This window comes from Cyprinodon tularosa, unplaced genomic scaffold (genome assembly GCF_016077235.1).
Source record: "Cyprinodon tularosa strain WSP-4 unplaced genomic scaffold, ASM1607723v1 ctg916, whole genome shotgun sequence".
Lineage (NCBI taxonomy): Eukaryota > Metazoa > Chordata > Actinopteri > Cyprinodontiformes > Cyprinodontidae > Cyprinodon > Cyprinodon tularosa.
This window is the reverse complement of record NW_024039692.1, coordinates 182,295-204,495: the sequence shown is the minus strand read 5'-3', so window position 1 is coordinate 204,495 and position 22,201 is coordinate 182,295. Positions and strand designations below refer to the sequence as shown.

Below are 22,201 nucleotides of genomic sequence, written 5' to 3'. Positions count from 1 at the left end.
CTTCACAGTATGACAGAACGATAGGGGGTGTGAATACTTTTGTAAGGTTATTTAATGTTCTTTACCTATGGATGCATAGCTGTGGGGATTGGCTGTGAGAACCCCCTCCCTTTTATTACTGCAGGCTGTCTCTGCCTACGTCCTGCTTGTTGCCCTCACTCACTTCTGCCTTTTCAGCCTGCTCACTGACCTGAAACACACAAGTGCAAACTGCCCGCTTGTTTCAGTCAAAACACCTTCTTTTGTTTTCCTCTTCAAGAAGAGCTTGATAAGAGCCTTTAGCTCTGGCATGTTAAAGGCATCAATTACTCATCAGCTTTTTTATAGAGAGGGGAAATAAATGAAAACATGGGTGTTAATAGGAAGTAAGAGTGGAAGCAGTGCTGCCATGTTTCCAGTAGTACCCTGGTGAATAGTGCTTCTGTCTGCTTGTTAGTTTAGTGGTATAGAAGTATTCTTATGAATTTCATTTTAAACAATAGCTGTCCGTTTCTCTGCTCTGATGGAAACTTATGGATGCAGACTGCAGTGGTATAAGGAGGGGGGTGGCCCCAGTTCAGACCTGTGAGGATTAAACCACAGCCTGGAGGCCGCTGCCCCTGTGTATCCCAGGTTTAGGAGGAGACACACTTTAGCTGCCTAGCTGGACAAAGGCAGGAAGGGAGTGAGTCCGAATGTGTGTTTGCTAACGTTGTGTAACGCTCCATGTTCCCATGGCGTTGGCCTTCGAAGAACGGAGCAAACTCAGGCGTAGCAACGGCCACAGGACGTTCTGACTAAAGCTTGTTAGGTAGCCAGCGGAAATGGGAGCTGGCTATGGAGCAGCCAGAGGCAGCAAGCAATGAGTGTATTTATCCTCTGAAACAAACTATATAACACTTTCCCCTTGGCTGACCTCTGGGTCAGTACGGTAGGTGGATCATGGGCAATGATGCCACAGCAGAGAAAAAAAGAAGCACAACGTTTTATCAAAAGCGTTATAGTTTTAGACCTCAGACACCTGTAGGTCTTAATGTTTTACAGAGCTACTTATCGTGGTAGGCTGGGTTTTTTTCTATGCATCTATTAGGGCTGGAACGGTTTATGAAAACCGTCCGAACCGTTCGGTTCGACTGTCTCGGTTCGGTTCGCGTGTGTTTCGTTCGGTTCATGCGCTGCTCCTTTTTCTCATAGGCGAAGCGTTTACACTCCAGAGCAGAAGGTGACGGTACTGCGACCAAAGCCAACCACCAGTAGTAAACAAGAAGAAGAAGAAGCGGAGCAGCGTAGCCGGGTGTAGCAGAAAAAAATCAGTTGTTGTGGAGAATTGTGTGGGTATGGCGAGTTGGAAAGAACAGGAGTTGGAAGACGCGCCAGCAGCACTTTATAGGTCTGCTGTATGGGAGCGCTTTGCATTTAGAGTGACCTACGATGACGGCAGAAAGAAAGTTGTGGATAAAAACAGTGTGAAAGCATTGTGCAACACGTTTTGTTTATGCTAACAGCAACACGACCAACATGTCAGGCTAACAATCATCATATACCGAACCGAAAACCGCGACCACGAAACCGTGAACCGAACCGAACCATGGATTTTGTGAACCGTTCCACCCCTGGCATCTATAGTTTTTCTTGAATAATGCAGTATTCTCCATCCCACTAGTTCTTTTTCACTGCTGGTCAGCTGGCTGAAAAAAGGTTACTACTAGGACAGAAACAATTAATCGGATTAATCATGATTAATCAATTATTGGAACAAGCCTCAACTAATTTAGTAATCGATTAATCGTTAACTGGAGTTAGACAGTAATACATGCCTGTAGCTGACAGACCGGCTACATTAGAGCAGGAATTATACCAAAATTGTAAAAAGATATATAAACATTTTGCATTTAAGATAAAAAAAAAAACAAACTTCTGTCAATCTGCTCTATCTAGAACTCCTCAAGTGGAAAAGTTTTAATGTAATTAAAAATCTTCTTTAAGGAACCTTCAGCTGTCGGATTATTAATGGATTAATAAAAAAAATAATTGACAGATGAATCAATTTGCAAAATAATCCTTAATTCCAGCTCTAGTTACTACACATTTGCCTAGTTTACAAGAAAGACAAATATGGCTGTTAGGAAACTAACAGCAAGCCCTCCACATCAAGGTTCTAGCAGCTAAAAGCAAACGCACCTTAACCTAAAATATTTCTATAAATGGATGTTTAAGGTTAACTCTGTGTATCAAAGTCAAAATTACACTACTATGTTATTCTGTCACATTGAATTTTGCAGCTTGAAAATGATTCATTTTCCTGTTTTTCAAATAGCATTGATTAGATTTAACCTTTTCTTCCCTAGATTGGAGCTAAAGCTTGTTACTGACGGCAGAAGCTAAAGGTGTTAGCTCAGATTTTATTATATGCAGAAAGAGAAAGGCCTTTGCTTTTATTCAAAGATGGCTTCCATCAGATATAAACACAATCAGTGAGGGGACTTACTGTTATTTCAGAGTCTAGTACCCTTACCTCCGTGGCCTGCAAGCTTCACCGGTCAACTTGATTAGCTACTACTAAAAGGTTGCAATGATATAAATGGTGACTTTCTGTAGTTATTCACAGCGTAGGCATTTCAATTTAACTAGAAAATGTTGACTAAGTATAAAGCTGTTTAAAATGTTTTACATGTAATTCATTATGGATTGTAGCTGCTGACTAAAGGCCAATATATGCTTCTGACACATAGCCTCTGCAGCCGTCAAGTCTGACGCATAGTCAGGATTTTTTTTGAGGTGCGTGACAACGATTGCAGAACATCTGCGCGGGGGGGGCGTGTCACGCACCTCAAAAAACATCCTGACTACGCGCCGGACGGTCACAGACCCGTGCAGACCTCAAGTAGAAGTGCGCAGACACTTCCACTTGACAAATACTACGAAAGGTTAATTGGCCTTTTTGCTAACTCCATTAACAGAACCTGTTCCTTTTCGATGTCTAGTAACTCTAGATCCTTCTCTGTGATATCTTGCAGACGCACCTTTGTTGTTTCGGAAGATAAACACTGCTGTCGGTGCCGCAGAAGTTCTCGTGACCATCCGTCGAAGTTCTTGCGAGTTCTCAGATAGCTTCCCCCTTGCGCTTTGGCGGGAAACTGCTGTGCGTCCCTAGAAATTCCAGACAGACGATGCAGAAGCATACCAGCAAAACTAGTTTGCGACCAGACCCAAGCAACATTTGATGTGTGCGGATGCAGAAGTCTGATCTGCCCTTAATACATCATAGCATATTTATAAAACACACACTACTGTAATGATTTCTCTGTCACACAATCATCAGGAGCCCCCTGCATACTGGGGAACTACACTTGCGTAACAGTCCTTAAAACAGTACTTGTTAAGAAAGGAATTGAAACCTCAAACAGTTTCCTGTGCTTCCACATTTGCTAATGTTTACCATCCGTGCATGCTCAGGCCCCCCAACTGCATCATAAGATTATCCCTGACATTTGTTTCAGATCGTTGTCAAAAACCATCTACCAAAGCTGTGTTTAGGTTATTGGCAACATGTAAATCAGGGTTTCCGTGGGTCATTAAAAATCATTACAAGTCATTAAATTATAATTTTTTTTTAAATTGAGGCCTTGATTTGCGTTAAAATTAATTAAATGTCATTATTGTGGCATTTAAAATGCTTTATTTAAAAAAAATGTTTATAAAAACAATTTCGTCAGATATATTATACCGCAATATATATTTGCGCGGAGCTGCTTCAGGTTGATCGTAAAGCCGTACGTTCTGAAGAGAAGCTGGAGGCGGAGAAAAAGCCAGAGAATGGGGAAATGCACACACACACATATATATATATATATATATATATATATATATATATATATATATATATATATATATATATATATATATATATATATATATATATATATATATATATATATATATATATGTATGTAAGTCACGGGTACTTGCTGATGGCAATAAAATTATTTCTAATAGCATTAATAAGCATTAAATTAGAGTTACTCATTCCTGTATAAATCCTGCAAATGGATATAGTGTTTATTTAATTATAGCAGAAAAAGCAGATGTGTTAGAAGTTAATTATGCAGCAGAAGGAGTATCATTTTGTATGGATTGGTCTGGTGCATTTAAAATGCTTGTTTTACTGACAAAGGGAGTTTGATACAGCCTAGTTTAGTGACATGATAAGCTGTATTTGTCCTGGTAAAACATCATATTTGCTAGTGGTAATTGCCCTTTGGAAACAACTCGTGTAGGAGAGCAGCGCTCCCACTGACCTTATAACTTAGTGAGGTTGTTTGAGAAGGAGAGTAGGAGTAGAGACCTGTAGCCGCTCTTAGTTTCCTATAGTTTAAAGCTTTGTTTTTTGTTTTTTTTCTTTTTTAGTGTTTATATTTAAAAGCAGTTGTGTCCCTTTTTTTGTTCAATTTAGTAACAAGAGAAGTACTACTTTAAAATGGGTAAAGCCTGATTTATACTTCGAAACCAGGTGGTCTGCGTGTGTCACAGAGAACGCAAATGTGCCCCCGCCTCTATTCAATTCAATTCAGTTCAGTTTATTTCTATTGAACCAATTCACAACATGTCATCTCAAGGCATCAGATCATCCAGTCAGATTTATTCAAAGTTTTTTATCTAAGGAAAACCAGTTGATTGTATCGACTCATTTTGCAGACGCGCCATTGTTTTGGAAGATAAACACTCCCGCCGGTGCTACAGAAGTTCTCGTGACCATCCGCCGAAGTCAGTACAGTAGTACACCAAGCAGCATGCTTGTAGCAACAGTGGAGAGGAAACAGGAAGAAACCTCCAGCAGAACCAGGCTCAGTGTGAGCGGCCGTCTGCTGAGGCCGACTGGGGTTCAAGACGACAGAAGCAGAGATACAAAAGCCAACTGTAAAAGGTGGCCCTGTCCAGGAAACACACAGCCAGGCAGACGAGCTCTGAGCCAGTTCCCATGTAAGAGGATGAGAAGGGCACATCCAGCCAGTGACAGTCAGAGAAATAGGACTACACTGGAAAAACAGGCGGCTCTCCAACATCTATAAACAAAGGTGTTGATGGCACTCGGCTGCACCTCTGCAAAATTGTAGGTGACCGCAGACAGGAGGCCTCTGATTGGTCAAATCTACATCCGCTCTACAGTATATATATTTCCTGTTTGGTACCTTAAAGGCTTGTTTTGTTTGTATGACCGCCATTGTGAAAAGCGACTAGTGAAGATGGGCCAGCTAGAAGAGCGAGGTGTGTGAGAACACTGGGACCCTTTTTCCACCTGGATCCCTGCTCTTTTTCGCCCTCGTCCCTCCGTTGTGGGATAAAAAGTCCCCAATTCCCCACCGCCTCGGCCGTATCTAGACCCACAGCTGATTGTCCTTCTTGCGTTGTGGTGTGGAATAACACAAACCACGCTTCAATATTGGGCATAAATCAAAAATATCTGCGACAAGCTTACTGAGTCACACTTCTGTTGGAGGAGAACCAGCCTTTTAGTGGGGTGCTGGTGTGAAGAGCGGGTTTGCTTGTTTTGGTCACTGAACAACCATCTAAAAGGCGCCGATGGCTCAAAAGTAGCAGGAAAAAAAATCATGTTTTTGTTATTTCTTTGAGCAGATCAACAGGGATATAAGGACAGAGCCCTGTGGTTCTTCATGGTTAATATTTTTTATGAAACACAAAATATGCTATTGCAAATCTAAGTACTTCAATCTGCTTTTTTATTTATTTTCTCATTATAATTAAATGTCAAATAAACCGTAGCACATTCTTATAACCCAGTCAGTAAGAAAATCCAATTCAATGACAGAAAGTTTTAATGTCTTCCATTTAAACGCTTACATTTCTGTAAAATTTTTATTTATCTTTTTTTACCCTTTAAATTTCAGCGAAATGCTTTTGGATAAATACTTTTAATTTTAATTATTTAATTAAGCTATAATTATTTGTTTTAAATTTTTTGGTCCTTAATCAGATTAAAAAATATTCACCTTTTATACATCACCTATTAGAACAGGCATCATCTCAAGGTACTTTACGGAGGCAATTCAATCGAACTATACAGTCAGATGGCTTTAAAGTATTCTAACTAAAGAAACCAGCTGATGGTCCAGCTTTAACTTCACAGGAATCGTGTCTCCTTAATGAGCATTTGGAGACAACAGATATTTCCTTGCTTTGCAGCAATCTTGAACTGTTCATGTATGCAGCGACAATGGAGAAGAAAAATCAGCCTTAGACTTAAACTTTATTTAGTGGACAAACTGATAGTAAAGAACTGGAATAGTCCAGCCTTGAAGTAACCAATGTATGGACTGCTTTCTTTGCACAATCCCTTATTAAACTTGTTTGATATGGGATTTAAATGGCAAGTCCTTTTTTTTTTTTTTTTTTACATTATTGTCTGAGAGCAATGTAGTGCCATCCAGATGAAATAACAGACGAATCAGCATCTTTTTCAGAAACTCTGGTCTTGAATCTAATCACTCTAATACTGGTTTGCTTGGAGAGAAAAATCATTACCCTTCTTGATAGATTTACACTGGAAAAAGTTCTAGAAATAAGTAAAAATGTCTTAAATAAGTGTATTTACCCTTAATTTGAGTAGGTAAGTGAGATGGTTTGCCAATGGAATGAGTATAAGATAATTAGATAATATACACTTCTTATTTTAAGTGTAAATTGTCTTGCTCTATTGGCAAAATGTCTCTTTTACCTCCTCAATCCAAGAACAGATGCACTTCTTTTAGGGAAAAAATTACTTATCTAGATTAAATTTTTTTCCAGTGTGTACTTAACTTCTGGAGTAGGAGGTATATAAAACTATTGTTGCCAAAACTTTAACACTAACAAATAGTTTTTAAAATGACTGTTCTATGTGACCAACTTTAGCTAATTGAGTGGTATACCTGAACGTTTAAAGCACATGGACCGTTCCTGATAGTGAAAGGCTTAGTAGGCGTTCAGATGGTTGAGTGTTGCATCATGACTCGACGTGTCCAGTTTTATTGATTTGCCACATTGCTTAGTCTGAGGTAAAAGGTCACTTTCAGCCTCTGATTTCCCGTCTGCTCACTTATTTAAACTTGATGCTCAGCAGTAACATGTTTGCTGGGATACATTTTAACTCATGCTTATACCTTAAAATATCCCATTCATATCTGAAATATGTATTGCATAATTTAGCCCAGTTTTCACAAAGCATTGATTGTTTTGCTGCGGTTTTAAATGAGCAGGTTAGCCCCTATGCAGCGCATAATTAAGCTTTGTGAGAGTTGTTGTAGTAACGCTGTGTTGTTGTCTGTTACACAGAAAAGGAGCTAAACACAAAATGTGTTGTGGAAATGGCGAAGAACCAGACGATCCTGCATCCTGCTGGAGCCAACTTGGGAAAGACAGACTCTCGGTAAGCATGTTAGTTGCATGAATCAGCTGTTTCCACATCAGAGTTATTTATCGCATACACGCGTAACTCAGCCAAACATTGTGCCGATTTTGGGAAATGAACACCATGTGCATCATTAAATGCTTCGGTTAGGGAAAGAAACATCCTCCTCGTGTAATGAAATTATTAAAGCACAGTCATCCCTCCAAAAAAAAAAAATGCCCTTTTATAGGAAAATACTGCAACATTTCTAATCCAGTCGGTTAAACGTCCTTATGAACGAACCAGACTTAAAAAAATAAAATAAAATAAATGCTTGACAACTTCCTCCATGTTTTTTTTTAATTATCTTTAAATAAAATCATTTGTAATGAAGTTACAATGGTTGCTGATTGGTGTGATCAGTCCTGCCTCATCATACTGTGCATCAGGGAGAGTCCATCTCTAGCTGAGAGCTTGTTTATCCTGCGAAGCCACGAGCAGATTCCTAAGTGTTTGACATAAATCATCCGATAAACTGAGGGGAGAATTTTAAGGGTTTCCACGGGTCATTAAAAATCATTAAAAGTCATTAAATATTTTTTTGTTTTAAGTCAAGGCCTGAATTGGCATTAAAATTCCTTAAATGTGGGGCATAGAAATGGCAATGGCATTTTCTTCACTGTTGGCCAGGAGATTGATCCTATTTAATTGGGTAAAGGCAGCGCCACCAACTCATAAACGATGGATAGGAGGTAATGGCACACCTAAAGCTGGAACATCTTCGATTTACGTCACAGGGTACCATTAAGAGATATTTCAAGATTTGGCAACCTTTTATTTTTTATTTTGAATCTGAAGTTCCATCTGCTTCAGCATAATCGGCAGTATTTATTTTTTTTTCTTTGTCTGTTTGGCGGAATTATTATCATTATGATTGTTATTCATACTTATGATTTTAGTTTGCAACCCACGGATGTCTGGAACATGGGTTGTATGTGCGGGTCAACTAACTGTCTTGTTAATAGTTGGTCTGTTTTTTTGGGATGTTTGTGTGATGTAAATATGGAGTCATTTTGTTTTCTTCCGTTTTGTTTTGTATGCCCTGGATGGGATGTCTATTGGTTTAATATGAAAAGCTAATAAAAAAATGTGATTATTATTTAAGTTAAGGCCTGAATTGGCATCAAAATTCCTTCAATGTAATTATTTTGGCAATTAAAATGCTTTATTTAGAAAATTTTTTTATTAAATGATATATATATTTGCAAATATATTGCGATATATTTCTATATTTGCGCGGAACCGCTTGCAGTTGATCGTAAAGCCGTATGTTCGGAAAAGAAGCTTGAGGCGAAGAAAAAGCAAGAGGATGGGAAAATGCAAATTTAAAAAGTGGCTGGAAAACGAGGAATTGCAGCATGTCAACGGTAAAGATGAAGAAGGAATTTGCCGTGTATATATGAGAGCCATTGGTACTTGTTGATGGCATTAAAATTATTTCTAAGAGCATTTAAAGAGCATTAAAAAGCATTGAATTAGAGTTACTCATTCCTTTATAAACCCTGATTTTACACCTTGTGTTCACAGAGAATGCTTTGACTAGACTGACTAGACTACAGCTGTACTATAATCCAAATGTATATTTATGGCAAAATTACGATTGGAACGCTCTGTCAGCTAATATCTTCTACGTATCATCAGTTTCCTTTTTGCATTCCTATAGATACTGAGAGGGTTGAATCTTACCTCACTGCAGCAGATGCTCACAATGCACACTGATAGGAATTCATGCTGCAAATGGCCGATTTAATTCCAGAACGCTTTCATCCACGTTATGTCTTCCATAAATAACTCTGTTTTTTAAAGGCATTTTGTTGCTTTAAGCTTTATTAAGCAATATTGAAGTCGATGTATTTCGATGCAGACCAACCTTTAACTTTATAATTTTTTTGTTTTATTAATTATTCATGCACCGATTAAAAAAAACAACGGTCCAGATGCGGACCCAACCTGATTTAAAACATTTATAAATTACCCCATGTTGTCCGGCGACAGTGTCTAATTCACTTGCTCCGCTTCTCCTGTTAATACGGTAAAGCCCTCCAAAGTGTCCTGGACCAGGCTGAACATGATCCAAATGATCCAATGAGCTGTTGTCAGTCTGGGTTGCTGCTGCTGCTACTTTTAGACACAGCAGGCAAACCTATGGCAAGCCGGGCGATGAGAAAGAAGGAGAAGATGATGAGAAAAAGAGAGCAGAGAAAGTGTGGACTGCTGGAAGAACTGCGGTGAACTGGTGAAAGAAAAGGGAAATGGTGCTCAAAGATGACCCTGCACATTTAGAGGATGTTTGGCTCAACCTGCTGCTGTGAAGCAGGATTCTCCACCATGAACAGAATCAAACCCAGGTTTAAAGCCTTGCAGGGCAGCATAAAGCCCACTGCTCTCATTAAGACAGAAGAAAAAAATAATAATAACAAAATAACAGTCAGTTCAGGTGTTTTTTTAAAATATGTGAATCAGGAAATTGTCTATATACCAAACTGAACGATTGTTGTTCTCTACTTCAAAAACAATTTAGATTTTAAAATGGAAAAATTTTCTATTTTTTTTTTTTTTACATAAAAATGCATAAAAACCTAATTTTATTTCAGTGTTAAATTCTGTTTAAAGTAACGGATTATAATTAAAAATGTCTCCGGACCTTTACTGGTTGAGGATTTTCTTTATTGGTAACCCCTGGTCTATCACAATAAATCCTTATGGAAGCTTGTGGTTGTACCAAAAAAAGGGTATAAAGGCTTTTTTCAAGGCGGCGCATCTCGTAAAGATGATGTCCGCTACAGTGTGAACACTGTAAGTTTCAACAGTCATGTTGAAGGGTGTTGGTGGCCTTCATTGCCCTGACCGACCCAAAAGAACCACAGCTTTTTACGAGCTGCCAACCAGCTGCTTACTGCTTTCATTGTGCAAATTCCTTCATGGCAGATTTACTTTTTTTTTTTTTTTTTGTCTGTAATTTCTGAACCCTTAAAAAAAAGAAACAAACCTTCAGTAAAACTATGCACAATCTTTAACCCTTTGCTTCTTTTCTTAAACTCTGTGAGTAAATTTGCTCTGAGGATTCCTTTGTCCTCATGATGCGTATCTGGCAGAAAATGGACCAATGGCAACAGGTGGCTCTGAACTAATTTTTTCTACTTTCTCTCTTTTGGCTTTCATTTTTCTCTCATCTTGTTGACCAGCTGTTTTCACTTGCTCAGACCTAACATGTTTGAAGGTTTTAGACCTTAGAGATGCTTTAAGATCTCTTAGATTAGGTTTTAAAGCTGAACAGGAATGTTGGAATGGTTCAGGGATGTTAGAAATGCAACATAGAAGCTTTCTTCTCTCAGTTTTAATGTGTAAGGCTTTATAATCTCCTATAAGGCCATGCTTGAATACTGAACGGTCATCCTGGAGGAAGGTCAGCTGTGTTAGAAGAAAGAGGCTCTTGTGACTGCTGTCTGTCTGAATCAGTGAGCGAGGCTGGCTTTAGGCGAGGCTGCAGACAGCAGCAGCAGGTGTTTGTGTGTCAGAAGAGCCTGGAAGTATAGACAGCAGCTTGGACGCACAGATCCACGCAGACAATTGTGCATAAAAAGACACACTCGGGTCGCTTCTTTGGATCGTAACTTCCCACCGCCACAGCTTCCTCCTTTTTCTCCGCTCTTCCGTTTCCATGGGAGCTCAGTGGGAGGTTAAGTCCGGGTCGCTGCTGATGACCAGGGAGCCCCTTCTTTGATTGAGGGAAGATGAAGGAGGGGCAAGGAGCTTCATTTACTTGAGCATCTGTCGACCATAAACTTCTCTCGCTGACGTTTATGGAGCTTGGAACAAGAGCGGAGCTGGAGCCCCGCTCTCCGTCGGCCTGCGACAAAGAGCCGACAGCCGGATGGGCCGACTGACTGCTGCGCTCAGTGTGCAGATGCTATTTTAATTTTATTTGTTTGAGGCCAGTTTACACAGACATAGAGCTTTGCATGTTGAGAACGATGGGGTTGGGTTGGATGAGGAAATGGGGAATTAAGTTAGCTAGTCACAGGTGCATAATGTTTGCTCAAGATAAGAGTCACCAGCTTTCCTTCTGTTTCACTTTGGTGTCATGTTACCAGGGATGCAGGACTGATTATCAAAATAATTAAACCATTCTGCAAAACCTCTCTGATTATTAAACATTATAATACTAACGGTATTTAGAATAACAAATCCAAATGATTGAAATGAGAATTTAAATCACTTCTGTGGCTTTAGATTGATAAAGCTCAGCATGTGTGCATACAAACTGATTACACAAAGCATGGGCCAGAATCAGCTCAGTCAATCTATTGTTGCCTAATGATAGCATGCTACCTGTGCAACTTCTGTCCAGTTCTAAAAATGTCCATGCTACTTAGTATCCTTCAGTCCACTGTGAGTGGTGGTGCTACAGTCGAGTGATTTAAGAGTCAATATTTACCCAAAATGTTAGAGAACTCATTTGAGTTAGGACTGCAGACGCTGGTAGGATTTTTAAACCTTTATTTGGGCAGTTAAAACAAATGTTTATTCCTGTTGCAGGTTTTCTAATGAAATTCTCAAAATGTTATCCTGAGGAGGGTTTTTCTGTTTTTAAAGTTGCAGGGAAGTCATATTTAAATGGCAAATTATTCTGGCATGTATATAAATGTACTCTTTATCAGATGATATTGTCCCAAAAGTTAGAATATTTATGTTTAAAATAAAATCTGTCTTGAAATCTTTTTTTTCTTTTTTCGTTATCTAATGCAGGCCAGTTAGTTATACTTCAGCCTGAACACCTTAATTCGGCCAATCATATATCAATCGTCATCTGTCAAATTTTTTCGTTCATAGCATCTTGATTCATACACTATATTGCCAAAAGTATTTGCTCACCTGCCTTGACTCACATATGAGCTTAAGTGACATCCCGTTCCTAATCCATAGGGTTCAATATGACGTCGGTCCACCCTTTGCAGCTAGAACAGCTTCAACTCTTCTGGGAAGGCTGTCCACAAGGTTTAGGAGTGTGTTTATGGGAATTTTTGACCATTCTTCCAGAAGCGCATTTGTGAGGTCGCACACTGATGTTGGACGAGAAGGCCTGGCTCTCAGTCTCCGCTCTAATTCATCCCAAAGGTGTTCTATCGGGTTGAGGTCAGGACTCTGTGCAGGCCAGTCAAGTTCATCCACACCAGACTCTGTCATCCATGTCTTTATGGACCTTGCTTTGTGCACTGGTGCACAGTCATGTTGGAAGAGGAAGGGGCCAGCTCCAAACTGTTCCCACAAAGTTGGGAGCATGGAATTGTCCAAAATGTCTTGGTATGCTGAAGCATTCAGAGTTCCTTTCACTGGAACTAAGGGGCCAAGCCCAGCTCCTGAAAAACAACCCCACACCATAATCCCCCCTCCACCAAACTTTACACTTGGCACAATGCAGTCAGACAAGTACCGTTCTCCTGGCAACCGCCAAACCCAGACCCGTCCATCAGATTGCCAGATGGAGAAGCGCGATTCGTCACTCCAGAGAACGCGTCTCCACTGCTCTAGAGTCCAGTGGCGGCGTGCTTTACACCACCGCATCCGACGCTTTGCATTGCACTTGGTGATGTATGGCTTGGATGCAGCTGCTCGACCATGGAAACCCATTCCATGAAGCTCTCTGCGCACTGTTCTTGAGCTAATCTGAAGGCCACATGAAGTTTGGAGGTCTGTAGTGATTGACTCTGCAGAAAGTTGGCGACCTCTTCGCACTATGCGCGTCAGCATCCGCTGACCCCGCTCCGTCAGTTTACGTGGCCTACCACTTCGTGGCTGAGTTGCTGTCGTTCCCAAACACTTCCATTTTCTTATAATACAGCTGACAGTTGACTGTGGAATATTTAGGAGCGAGGAAATTTCACGACTGGATTTGTTGCACAGGTGGCATCCTATCACAGTTCCACGCTGGAATTCACTGAGCTCCTGAGAGCGACCCATTCTTTCACAAATGTTTGTAAAAACAGTCTGCATGCCTAGGTGCTTGAATTTATACACCTGTGGCCATGGAAGTGATTGGAACACCTGATTCCAATAATTTGGATGGGTGAGCAAATACTTTTGGCAATATAGTGTATGTTGCTGCTGATATACGCAACGGTCGAAATAAGAAATAAGAATCATTTCCTTTCCCATTGAGTTCAGTCCCAGTGTTCATGGGGATGGACGTCTGTGTCTTCAGCAGGCGTAGAGCTAACAGAACTGGCAGCGTTGCGAGGCAAGGGCTCAAACATGTACGGCTGGAGGCTGGAAGCTTCTGCCGCCCTGGCGTCCTCTTCCACAACATCTTTGTCCCCGCTTTCCTCCTCTAAATAAAAAATGGATGATGGAGGAGACTCATCCACGACCTCCGACACAAAGCTCTCCTCCTCTTGCATGTTTCCTCTGTCCATAGCGTTCCTTGACAGTGTCGTTTCTAAGTCACCAATTTAGTGCTACTTGGTCCCAATGGAATTTCCCATTGAGAACCTACTAGCACTAAGTGGCTAACTGGTTAGCAACGATGCTTTCGACCAAACCGGGTACAACCAAAAAGCTTGCCAACTTTCCACCACAACAATCCCGCCCCCTTGATAATCGACCAATCACATTCACCTTATTCGCTCGTGTGAAGTCGGGCACCGACTTTAAAAAGTCGTAGGGAAGACGAAAGGAATTGATAATTTATTCTGTTTTCTGTTTATTGCCTTTCTTCTATGTTAGTGAAATGTTGTACTTTAGTTTGTACCTTGTTGGTACATGGTGGTTAGGTGTTACAAGTTGATCTTATATCTGCTTCTTTTCATTTTTGGTTTGTAATGATAAAATTATATTGTATTTATTGTAATTATTTATAAAACAAATGAAAGAAAGCAATAAAGATATAGACCAGTGGGTTTTGTGTTGAGGAACATGGCTGGCCTGAATAGTGTTCCTTGAAGTTTATAGGATCAAATAAAACAAAATCTTCTGCTAACATAGTTTCTGAGCTGAGAGGGGAAGAAAGGTCAGAACCCTTTTTGTTGTTGTTGTTGCAAAAAGGGCCAAATAGCTCTTTGGTTTAAAATGGGATGTTGCTCAAGCTTGAAAAACCTCTTATCTTGTCTTTTCCTCTGCTACCCTAAGGCTGTTTCTAATGGGAAGAAGCATAATGATGGATGTTGCTGCCTCGATCCATAAATAAAATCCCCCCAAATAATATTGAATGCTTGTTAACTTATTTTCTCCTTTGCAAAACCTTGAAAATCTTAGTGGATCCCAGTCTGGATATAATAACTTAAACCCTTTCAGGTTATTGCTCATTTATTACTGAATAATTTGCTTCTTAAATATGAGCTTTAGCAGCAAAGTAAACTTAATGTGTGCACCAAACATCAACACTCCAGCACTTTATGAACCCCAGTGTTGAACAATGGCTACCCTGGAAACGTTGCTGCTCATTTGCCTGATATACAAATGAGCTCCAGAGAGGATATCCTCTTTCAACGTTTGCTTGTTAAGTGGCCTTGATACAAAGGCAGCAAATGTTAAATGTGCTGTTTTCCTAACTTAAAAACAGAACTTTGTGTATATTATGATAATAAATTCCACAATGCTCATTTTAATGTGTCTAATCTGATTTTTTTTTTTTAAATCATCAAATGTAAATTATACTGAGAAGTCGTTTACTTATTAAGGCTATGCACAAGTTCAGCATGAAACATCTGCCAGTGAATTGTGTGGAAGGTATGCAGTATGCAAGAGTTCATCCAACTTAGAGTCCAGCCCACTGACTAAACTGACAGAGTGAGACGTTTTCCCCCCTCCTTAAATGCTAATTATAGAAACATTGCTATAAATGACACTGTTGCCTCGCTAATGTTTACATATATTGTTGCTTTTTTTGGTATCCTGCATTGTTGGCATGTCTGTTTTAGGTGAGGTGATCAGAGATGCTCAGAACTCCGAAATGCAAACCACAGGGTCAGCTCTGATAAGCAGATGACAAACCTCTGCACAGCTCCACATGCAGACGCTGTGGTTTGCATGATGACCTGCGGGCTGCTTGCACTCCTCTGAGGAGGCTGGATGTTGATGCACGCAGACAAAAATCTGCCTCTTGTAGATGATGCAAGCACAAGCAGCTCGGTTTCCAAGGCGACAGACAAAGGAGGGTGGGGGAGTGCATTAGCAGGCTGCACTGTAATATTTTCTAGATAACTTTACATGGATTCATCAAAAAGTCTGACTTTGAATTTTGTTGATAACAGCCTGTATAACCTAACAATGATCCATCACATGCATTTTTTTTTCTTTTTGTCGCCCTTAAAATGCTCTTAAAATTTTCTTCTTCTTCGGTTGTTGTTATGGCTGAAGAATTTTGGTGGTAATAAGCCGGGACGTTTAGGGAACTGAAATCCAAGCATTCCTGTTACATTATCCACCACTAGCTCGGTCTGTAGTTAGATGAAAACTGTGGTAATGCTAATTAAAATGTGCTATAGTTAAATAAAGTAAGCAATCTACTCGTGTTCCTCTGTTAAAAATCCCCAAGACCGTTTTAAGTTGAGTAAATAATAAATGTCACTTAAATCAATCGAGTTTTTCTTCAATTTAAATCCACTAAAGGGTGACGAAACGTTCCTTAAACCAGTCATGGTTTTATTTAGGATTTTCTGGACACATGCACAGTTTAAAGTGAATTTCTTATCAGTGCAGAGTGTAAGTGTCCTTTTATCCTGCAGGCTGAATGCTCTGGGCTCTGCCCCTAAATATGGACTGTGTAACTCTGACCTTTTTCTTCTTGAGCTTAAAATTCCTGTCAGGCCCAGCCTGGTTGTTGGTTAAATCTCCTGGCTACCTTAAGCCTTCTTTCCATCCTCCACTCCTTGTTCCTTCCTCCACAGGCAAGGATGCTACGGTGTGGGGGAAAGAATGCGAGAACAGTAGAGAGAGGAAGAGGAGGGAGGGGAAGCAGTCATGCATGAAGTAATTTTTTTAAATGACGGCGACGGGCTGAAGGGAGGAGGAACGAGAATTGTTTCAGGACGGGAGGGGAGGTGGGTTCCCCTCTCTCCTGACCACCTCACTGTCCTCTTTCATTGGTTAGGGGAACCCCCTAACCCTGCTCATGCACAGGCAACCCTTCTCTCCTTAAGTTTCTGAAGCAGACATGACAGCTGTCATCATTAGGCACATCAAAACGTGCCACAGAACCTTCATCCCTCTTCCATCTGACATGTCTGCGGGGACATGGGAGAAACTGTTAATATTTATAAAACGTGATGAGCCAAACTGTATCAGGAAATGAATCCTAGAATCGGTTCTCTATCCTTTCTTTTGGAGGAAAGTTGCACTAAAATGTCTGTTTAAAATAAACTTGGCCACAAGAAAATGTCAGCCGGGAGTTTTTTGATCCCCTGAACAAAAAGAAGAAGCGAAGATGTTAATTGTGTCGCGATGAGAAGCAAATGGATCCAATAAAACTGCAGAAGGGAGTCGTCATACAGCAACTGAAATATGAAGTGTTGCAGATTGCTGGCGAGTTTGTGGAGGAGCTACAGCCTTGGTGGCTTAGGAGGAATGTGGATGGGTAAAAGGAAACAGGTGTGTGACGGCTCGGCCTTTTTAGTTTGGCTCTGGTTCAGGAGCGTTTTCTGTCATAAAGAATTGGATTTCTGAGCTGTAAGATATAACCTTTAATCAGGATTTTTCTACATTCCAATCCAATCGGCCTAATCTCTTTTTCTCCATATTTTAGTTCAGTTGTGTAGTTTTCTTTAGAACAGAATGGGAATTAATCCCAAATATGTAAGTTGGAAGAATATGTTGGAGTTTACCAACAGATTTAGGATTTCTCCAAAGTGTGAGTGATTCTCCCGGACTTTGAATCATTTTTACTGGCTGTAAGAAATAGAAATAAATTTATTGAAATGGAGCAGGGATGCTTTATTTTTATCTTTGAATAAAAACAGAGATGCAGATGGGTGTGCTTCAGTGGCGCACTCGTTAGCGCACATGATTTATGTACAGAGGCCTTAACGCTGATTTATACTTCGAAACTTGGTCGTCTGCGTGCGCGTCTCAGTGAACCCAGAGACATCCCCGCCCCTCCCGCAGACACTCAGCTGCACCTCCCTAAAATTGTAGATGACCGAAGACAGGAGACCTCGGATTTGTCAAATCTACACTATGCGTATTTCCTGTTTGGTACCTTACCGGCTTGTTTTGTTTGTATGACCGCCATTGTGGAAAACGACTCGTGAAGTTGGACCAGCTAGAAGAGCGAGGTTGGCAAGATGGACCATTTTTCCACCTGGATCCCCGCTCTTTTTCGCCCTCGTCCCTCCGTTGTGGGACAAAAATCCCCCACTTCCTCGCCGTATCTAGACCCACAGCTGATTGTACTTCTTTCTTTTTGGCCCTTATTTCCCACCATTGTCGCACAAACTTGCCCCCACTTTCTCACCGCCTCGGCCGTATCTAGACCCACAGCCAGTTTGTGATTGTCCCTCTTGCGTTGTGGCATGAAATAACATATCGCATCCACGCTTCAATTTTGGGCAGAAATCAAAAATACACACCGCTGCAGGAGGATAACCAGCCCTTTGGTCCTTGACGCGGCCGACCCGGGTTCTAATCCAACCGGTGGTCCTTTGCCGCATTTCTCTCTCCCTCTCTCATACCCTCTTCCCTGTTAGCCTACTTTGAAAAAAATAGACACTAGTGCATTAAAAACTAAAAAAAAAAAAAAAAAAAAGACTCATAACTTATTTGTTTAAAACGTTGGCCCCAAAAGCTGAACACCTTGTTCTCTTTTCTTGATAGACTTTGTCAATTTCATTAACACACCTATCAGTGGTGTAAACTTTTTATTTTTTTATTTTGTGGTATTACCAGTGAAGAACTTAGTGGTTTCCTTCTTCTTAAAGTCTAATAAGGTGTTGGTATATCAACCACATCAAGCTGCAGTTTATGACACTGTAATATCAGTTGGGGGGTTGCAGAGCTATACCAAATGCTTCCAAAACGTGAATCAAGTCTGCCGACAACTGAAAAGGTTTCCAGGAAACAGTTTTTCCAGCTGCGGGCATAATTGCAGGAAGTGTCTGTCAAGCTGTCAGATGAAAGCTCTGCTTAAACGTATCCTGATGAGGAGGAAGGAAAATGAAGTGGTGGATAAGAAGATGGGGCTTCACTGAAAAGCAACAGTCTCATAAATAAACAGAGAGAATCTTCCTTACCCATTGATTGGAATTACCCCCTTCACAGATCTGATGCAGGTTTCCTTTCTGTGGTTGTAAAACTTTAACCTAACTGATAGCGATGTTAGACTTGTTTGCTTTTCTTTTCCAAATCTTTAAACGTAGGTAGAATATTTCGTCCTAATGCTTAAAGTTGTGAGTTTTATTAATAACATGAAGGAAACGCTGCCCTTTTTTTTGCAAAAGAACAGTCTCAATAAACTAGTTTTACTAATAATTTAAAACAAAGAGGTTGATTAACCTCTTTAGCTTATTGGTTCCTAGCATGGTTAGCTTTGCTAGGTGTACGCTTCAGCATATATTCCCAACATAGACTTCAAATATGGAACAAACATTTCCAGATCAGGATGTTCCATAGCCTACTGAGGTTGAACATTAATCAAACAGAGCCACGCTGCAGTAAATGCCTTCAGCCCTCCTTCTATCTACTCTAGGCAGCTTTGGGACAATGCACTGCTTCACCACTTTGACAGAACGCCCCTAAGGAAATATGAAAGGACATCTTGTGGCAGCAGCTTCTCTTTGTGCCCAAAACAGTTTTATTGTTCAAAACTGTTAAAAATAAGAACCTCCAAAAGCTGTGAGCGTCTGTAAAAAGGAGCTTTGTTTTGAATAACTTCTACATCTGTGTTTCCTCTAGTATCACGTATTCTGAGTGGTATTCTTCTGTGAAGGTGTGTCTACTAATCAGATCTTAAAATCTGTGGGGGTTTTTTCTTCGTTATCTTCTGCAGGCCAGTTAGTTATATGACAGCTTGTACACCTAATTTCGGCCAATCATATATCAACAGTCATCTGTCAATCAAATTTGACAGATTCATATTCATATTCATATGATTCATATGTAGCAGCTAATATACGCAACGGTCGAAATAAGAATCATTATTTCCTAGTGTTCACGGGGATGGACGTCTGTGTCTTCGGCAGGCGTAGAGCTAACAGAACTGGCAGCGTTGCGAGGCAAGGGCTCAAACATGTACGAGACTCATCCACGACCTCCGACACTAAACTCTCCTCCTCTTGCATGTTTCCTCTGTCCATAGCGTTCCTTGACAGTGTTGTTTCTAAGTCACCAATTTAGTGCTACTTGGTCCCAATGGAATTTCCCATTAGGAAGCTACGAGCACTAAGTTGATTACTGGTTAGCAAGCTGCTTCCGACAAACCATCCACAACCAAACTTGCTTGCAAACCTTCCGCCACAGCAATCCCACCCCCTTGATAAACGACCTATCACATTCTCTTTATTCACTCGTGTAAAGTCAGGCACCACTCGGGAGAATTCGGAAATGCAACGGTTTGAACAGCCGCTTCCCTACGACTTTAAAAACGTCCGTTATTCAGATACTTGGTACCTTCATTGTGCCGTGGTTAACCAGGGCGTTATACACCTCAGCTGTGGGTCAGTAAGGTAATTCTAAGAACTGGTTTTGTCATTTTACTCAGGGTAATCAGCCCTAGTTAACAGTTCAGGTCTAACAGATTCTGAGTGTAGACGATCTCACTCTGCAACACAGTAGGTGGTCATTTCTGTCAGACTGTTTGATAACAGAATTAAGTTAAACGATATGTATTAGTTTTCTAAATGAAAATAACCGCAGTAGTAAAACATTTGTAGTGATGATAAATGAAGCCAGTTACTAAGTCAGCCTTTTATCACCTGAAGAACATCTCCAGGATTAAAGGACTAATGTCCTAGCAGGATCTAGAAAAACTCATTCATGCATTTATCTTTAGTAGAATTGATTACAGCAAATGTGTCTTCATAGGTCTGTCTTTAAAGTAGATCAGGAGATCAGGGAGCTGCAGCTGATCCAGATGCTGCTGCCTGCGTCCTCACTAGAACTATAGAAAGTAGATCAGACAGCTGATCCAGACGCTGCTGCCTGCGTCCTCACTAGAACTATAGAAAGTAGATCAGACAGCTACAGCTGATCCAGATGCTGCTGCCTGCGTCCTCACTAGAACTATAGAAAGTAGATCAGACAGCTGCAGCTGATCCAGATGCTGCTGCCTGCGTCCTCACTAGAACTAAGAAAGTAGATCACATCGGTCCGGTCCTGAAGTCCTTCCACTGGCTTGCTGTAGCTCAGAGAATAGACTTTCCTCCTGTTAGTCTAGAAATCACTGAATAGATCAGCACCTCAATCCATAACAGATCTGTTGTCAGTGGCTCTACCTCCCAGACCACTCAGGTCTTCTAGTTCCAGCCTAGTCTGTCCACCCAGAACTGGAACCAAATATAGAGAAGCAGCATCTATGCTCCACTGATCTGGAACAAACTCCCAGCAGACTGGAAAAGAGCTGAAAGCCTGAGATTTTAGGTCAAAGTTAAAGTTCCATTAGTTTAAATCTGTCTCATTATGATATTGATTTAAGGTTGTGGTTCAACTGATTAGTTTTTCTACCTGCTTTTATCATTTTTTTATTCTTTACTTGCTTTTATTCTACATTTATTTTCCTTCTATTGTGCTGTTTGATGTTCAAACTTTCCTTGCCATGATATCAGCAGATCCGTTTAAGATCTGTCCATGCCAAGAGGGACTTGGAGTTGTGTTTTAGATGATTTTTTATTTTTTTTTTGTTAGATTGCAGAAGTGGCCAAAGCCAAAATATTTCTGTGTTTTCTTTTTTTTTTTTTTTTTGGCTTAAGCTGATTTAGGTCTATAATCCAATTTTTACTCAAGAATTGACCCATTTAGGTCACTTTGACATTTCCACATCAGCAGCTGGACACTGGTTTATAATCCCATTATTTTCATTGATGTTGTAGCCTGTGTGAGCCTGTATGTAGATGGTCCTCTTTTCCTTTAATAAATCGTTCTACAGCTTTCTTTTTTATGTTTGAATGATTTTTCCTTTTCTTCTACTTTCAATAGAGGCATCATGTGCGACTTTGTGTACTATCTTTTTTTCTCAGCATGCAGCTCAACCCCTGACGCCCCGTCCCACAGGCGTTAACCCATAGAGCCACAGAGAACCTCTCCCCTTTAAAATCCTTTCAGTAATAGACATGCTTTTGATTTAATTTTTATTAGGGGAAAAGGAAAGCATTTATAATATTTTATAGCATATTATCTTGGTATAATGCTTTTAATAATAAAAGATTTATTTTGTTTTATTACAACAAATGATAGATTAAAAAAAAATTATAATAAATTAAACAACAATGGAAATTGGATGGCAGTGATATTATTTTTTTACCAAAATGCTTACATTGGAACTGGAAAAAAGGCTTTGAAAGAAAAGACTTCACAGGTTCAACGTACCGTTTCCATTTAGATCATATTTTGTAAAAAACAATCTTTTAACAGTCAGAAAAAAAAAATTAAGACTACTTTTCCCTTGTGCAGATGTCTTGCACGTTAATTAGTTTAAGCATCTCCTTGTGAGAGCCTTTTCACTTTTTGTTATTAGAACTCAAATGATCCACATGTATGTTTCCCAAATATATGGCTGCAAAGTCAAAAGGAAAAGTAACAGAATAAAACATGCTCAGATATATTTTAGTAAAATCCACCAAACCAGCTATGTCT

At 40.1% G+C, this 22,201-nt stretch overlaps 1 protein-coding gene across 5 annotated transcripts in view; it reads left to right on the top strand.

Moving 5' to 3' along the window:
• Positions 1-22,201, top strand: part of kif13ba (kinesin family member 13Ba) — a 57,127-nt gene that overhangs the window by 5,641 nt on the left and 29,285 nt on the right. For all 5 annotated transcript variants that reach the window (XM_038274436.1, XM_038274438.1, XM_038274437.1 and 2 more), the window contains exon 3: positions 7,309-7,402. In XM_038274436.1, the coding sequence (XP_038130364.1) occupies positions 7,309-7,402 (94 nt within the window). The remainder of the gene's footprint in view (positions 1-7,308; positions 7,403-22,201) is intronic.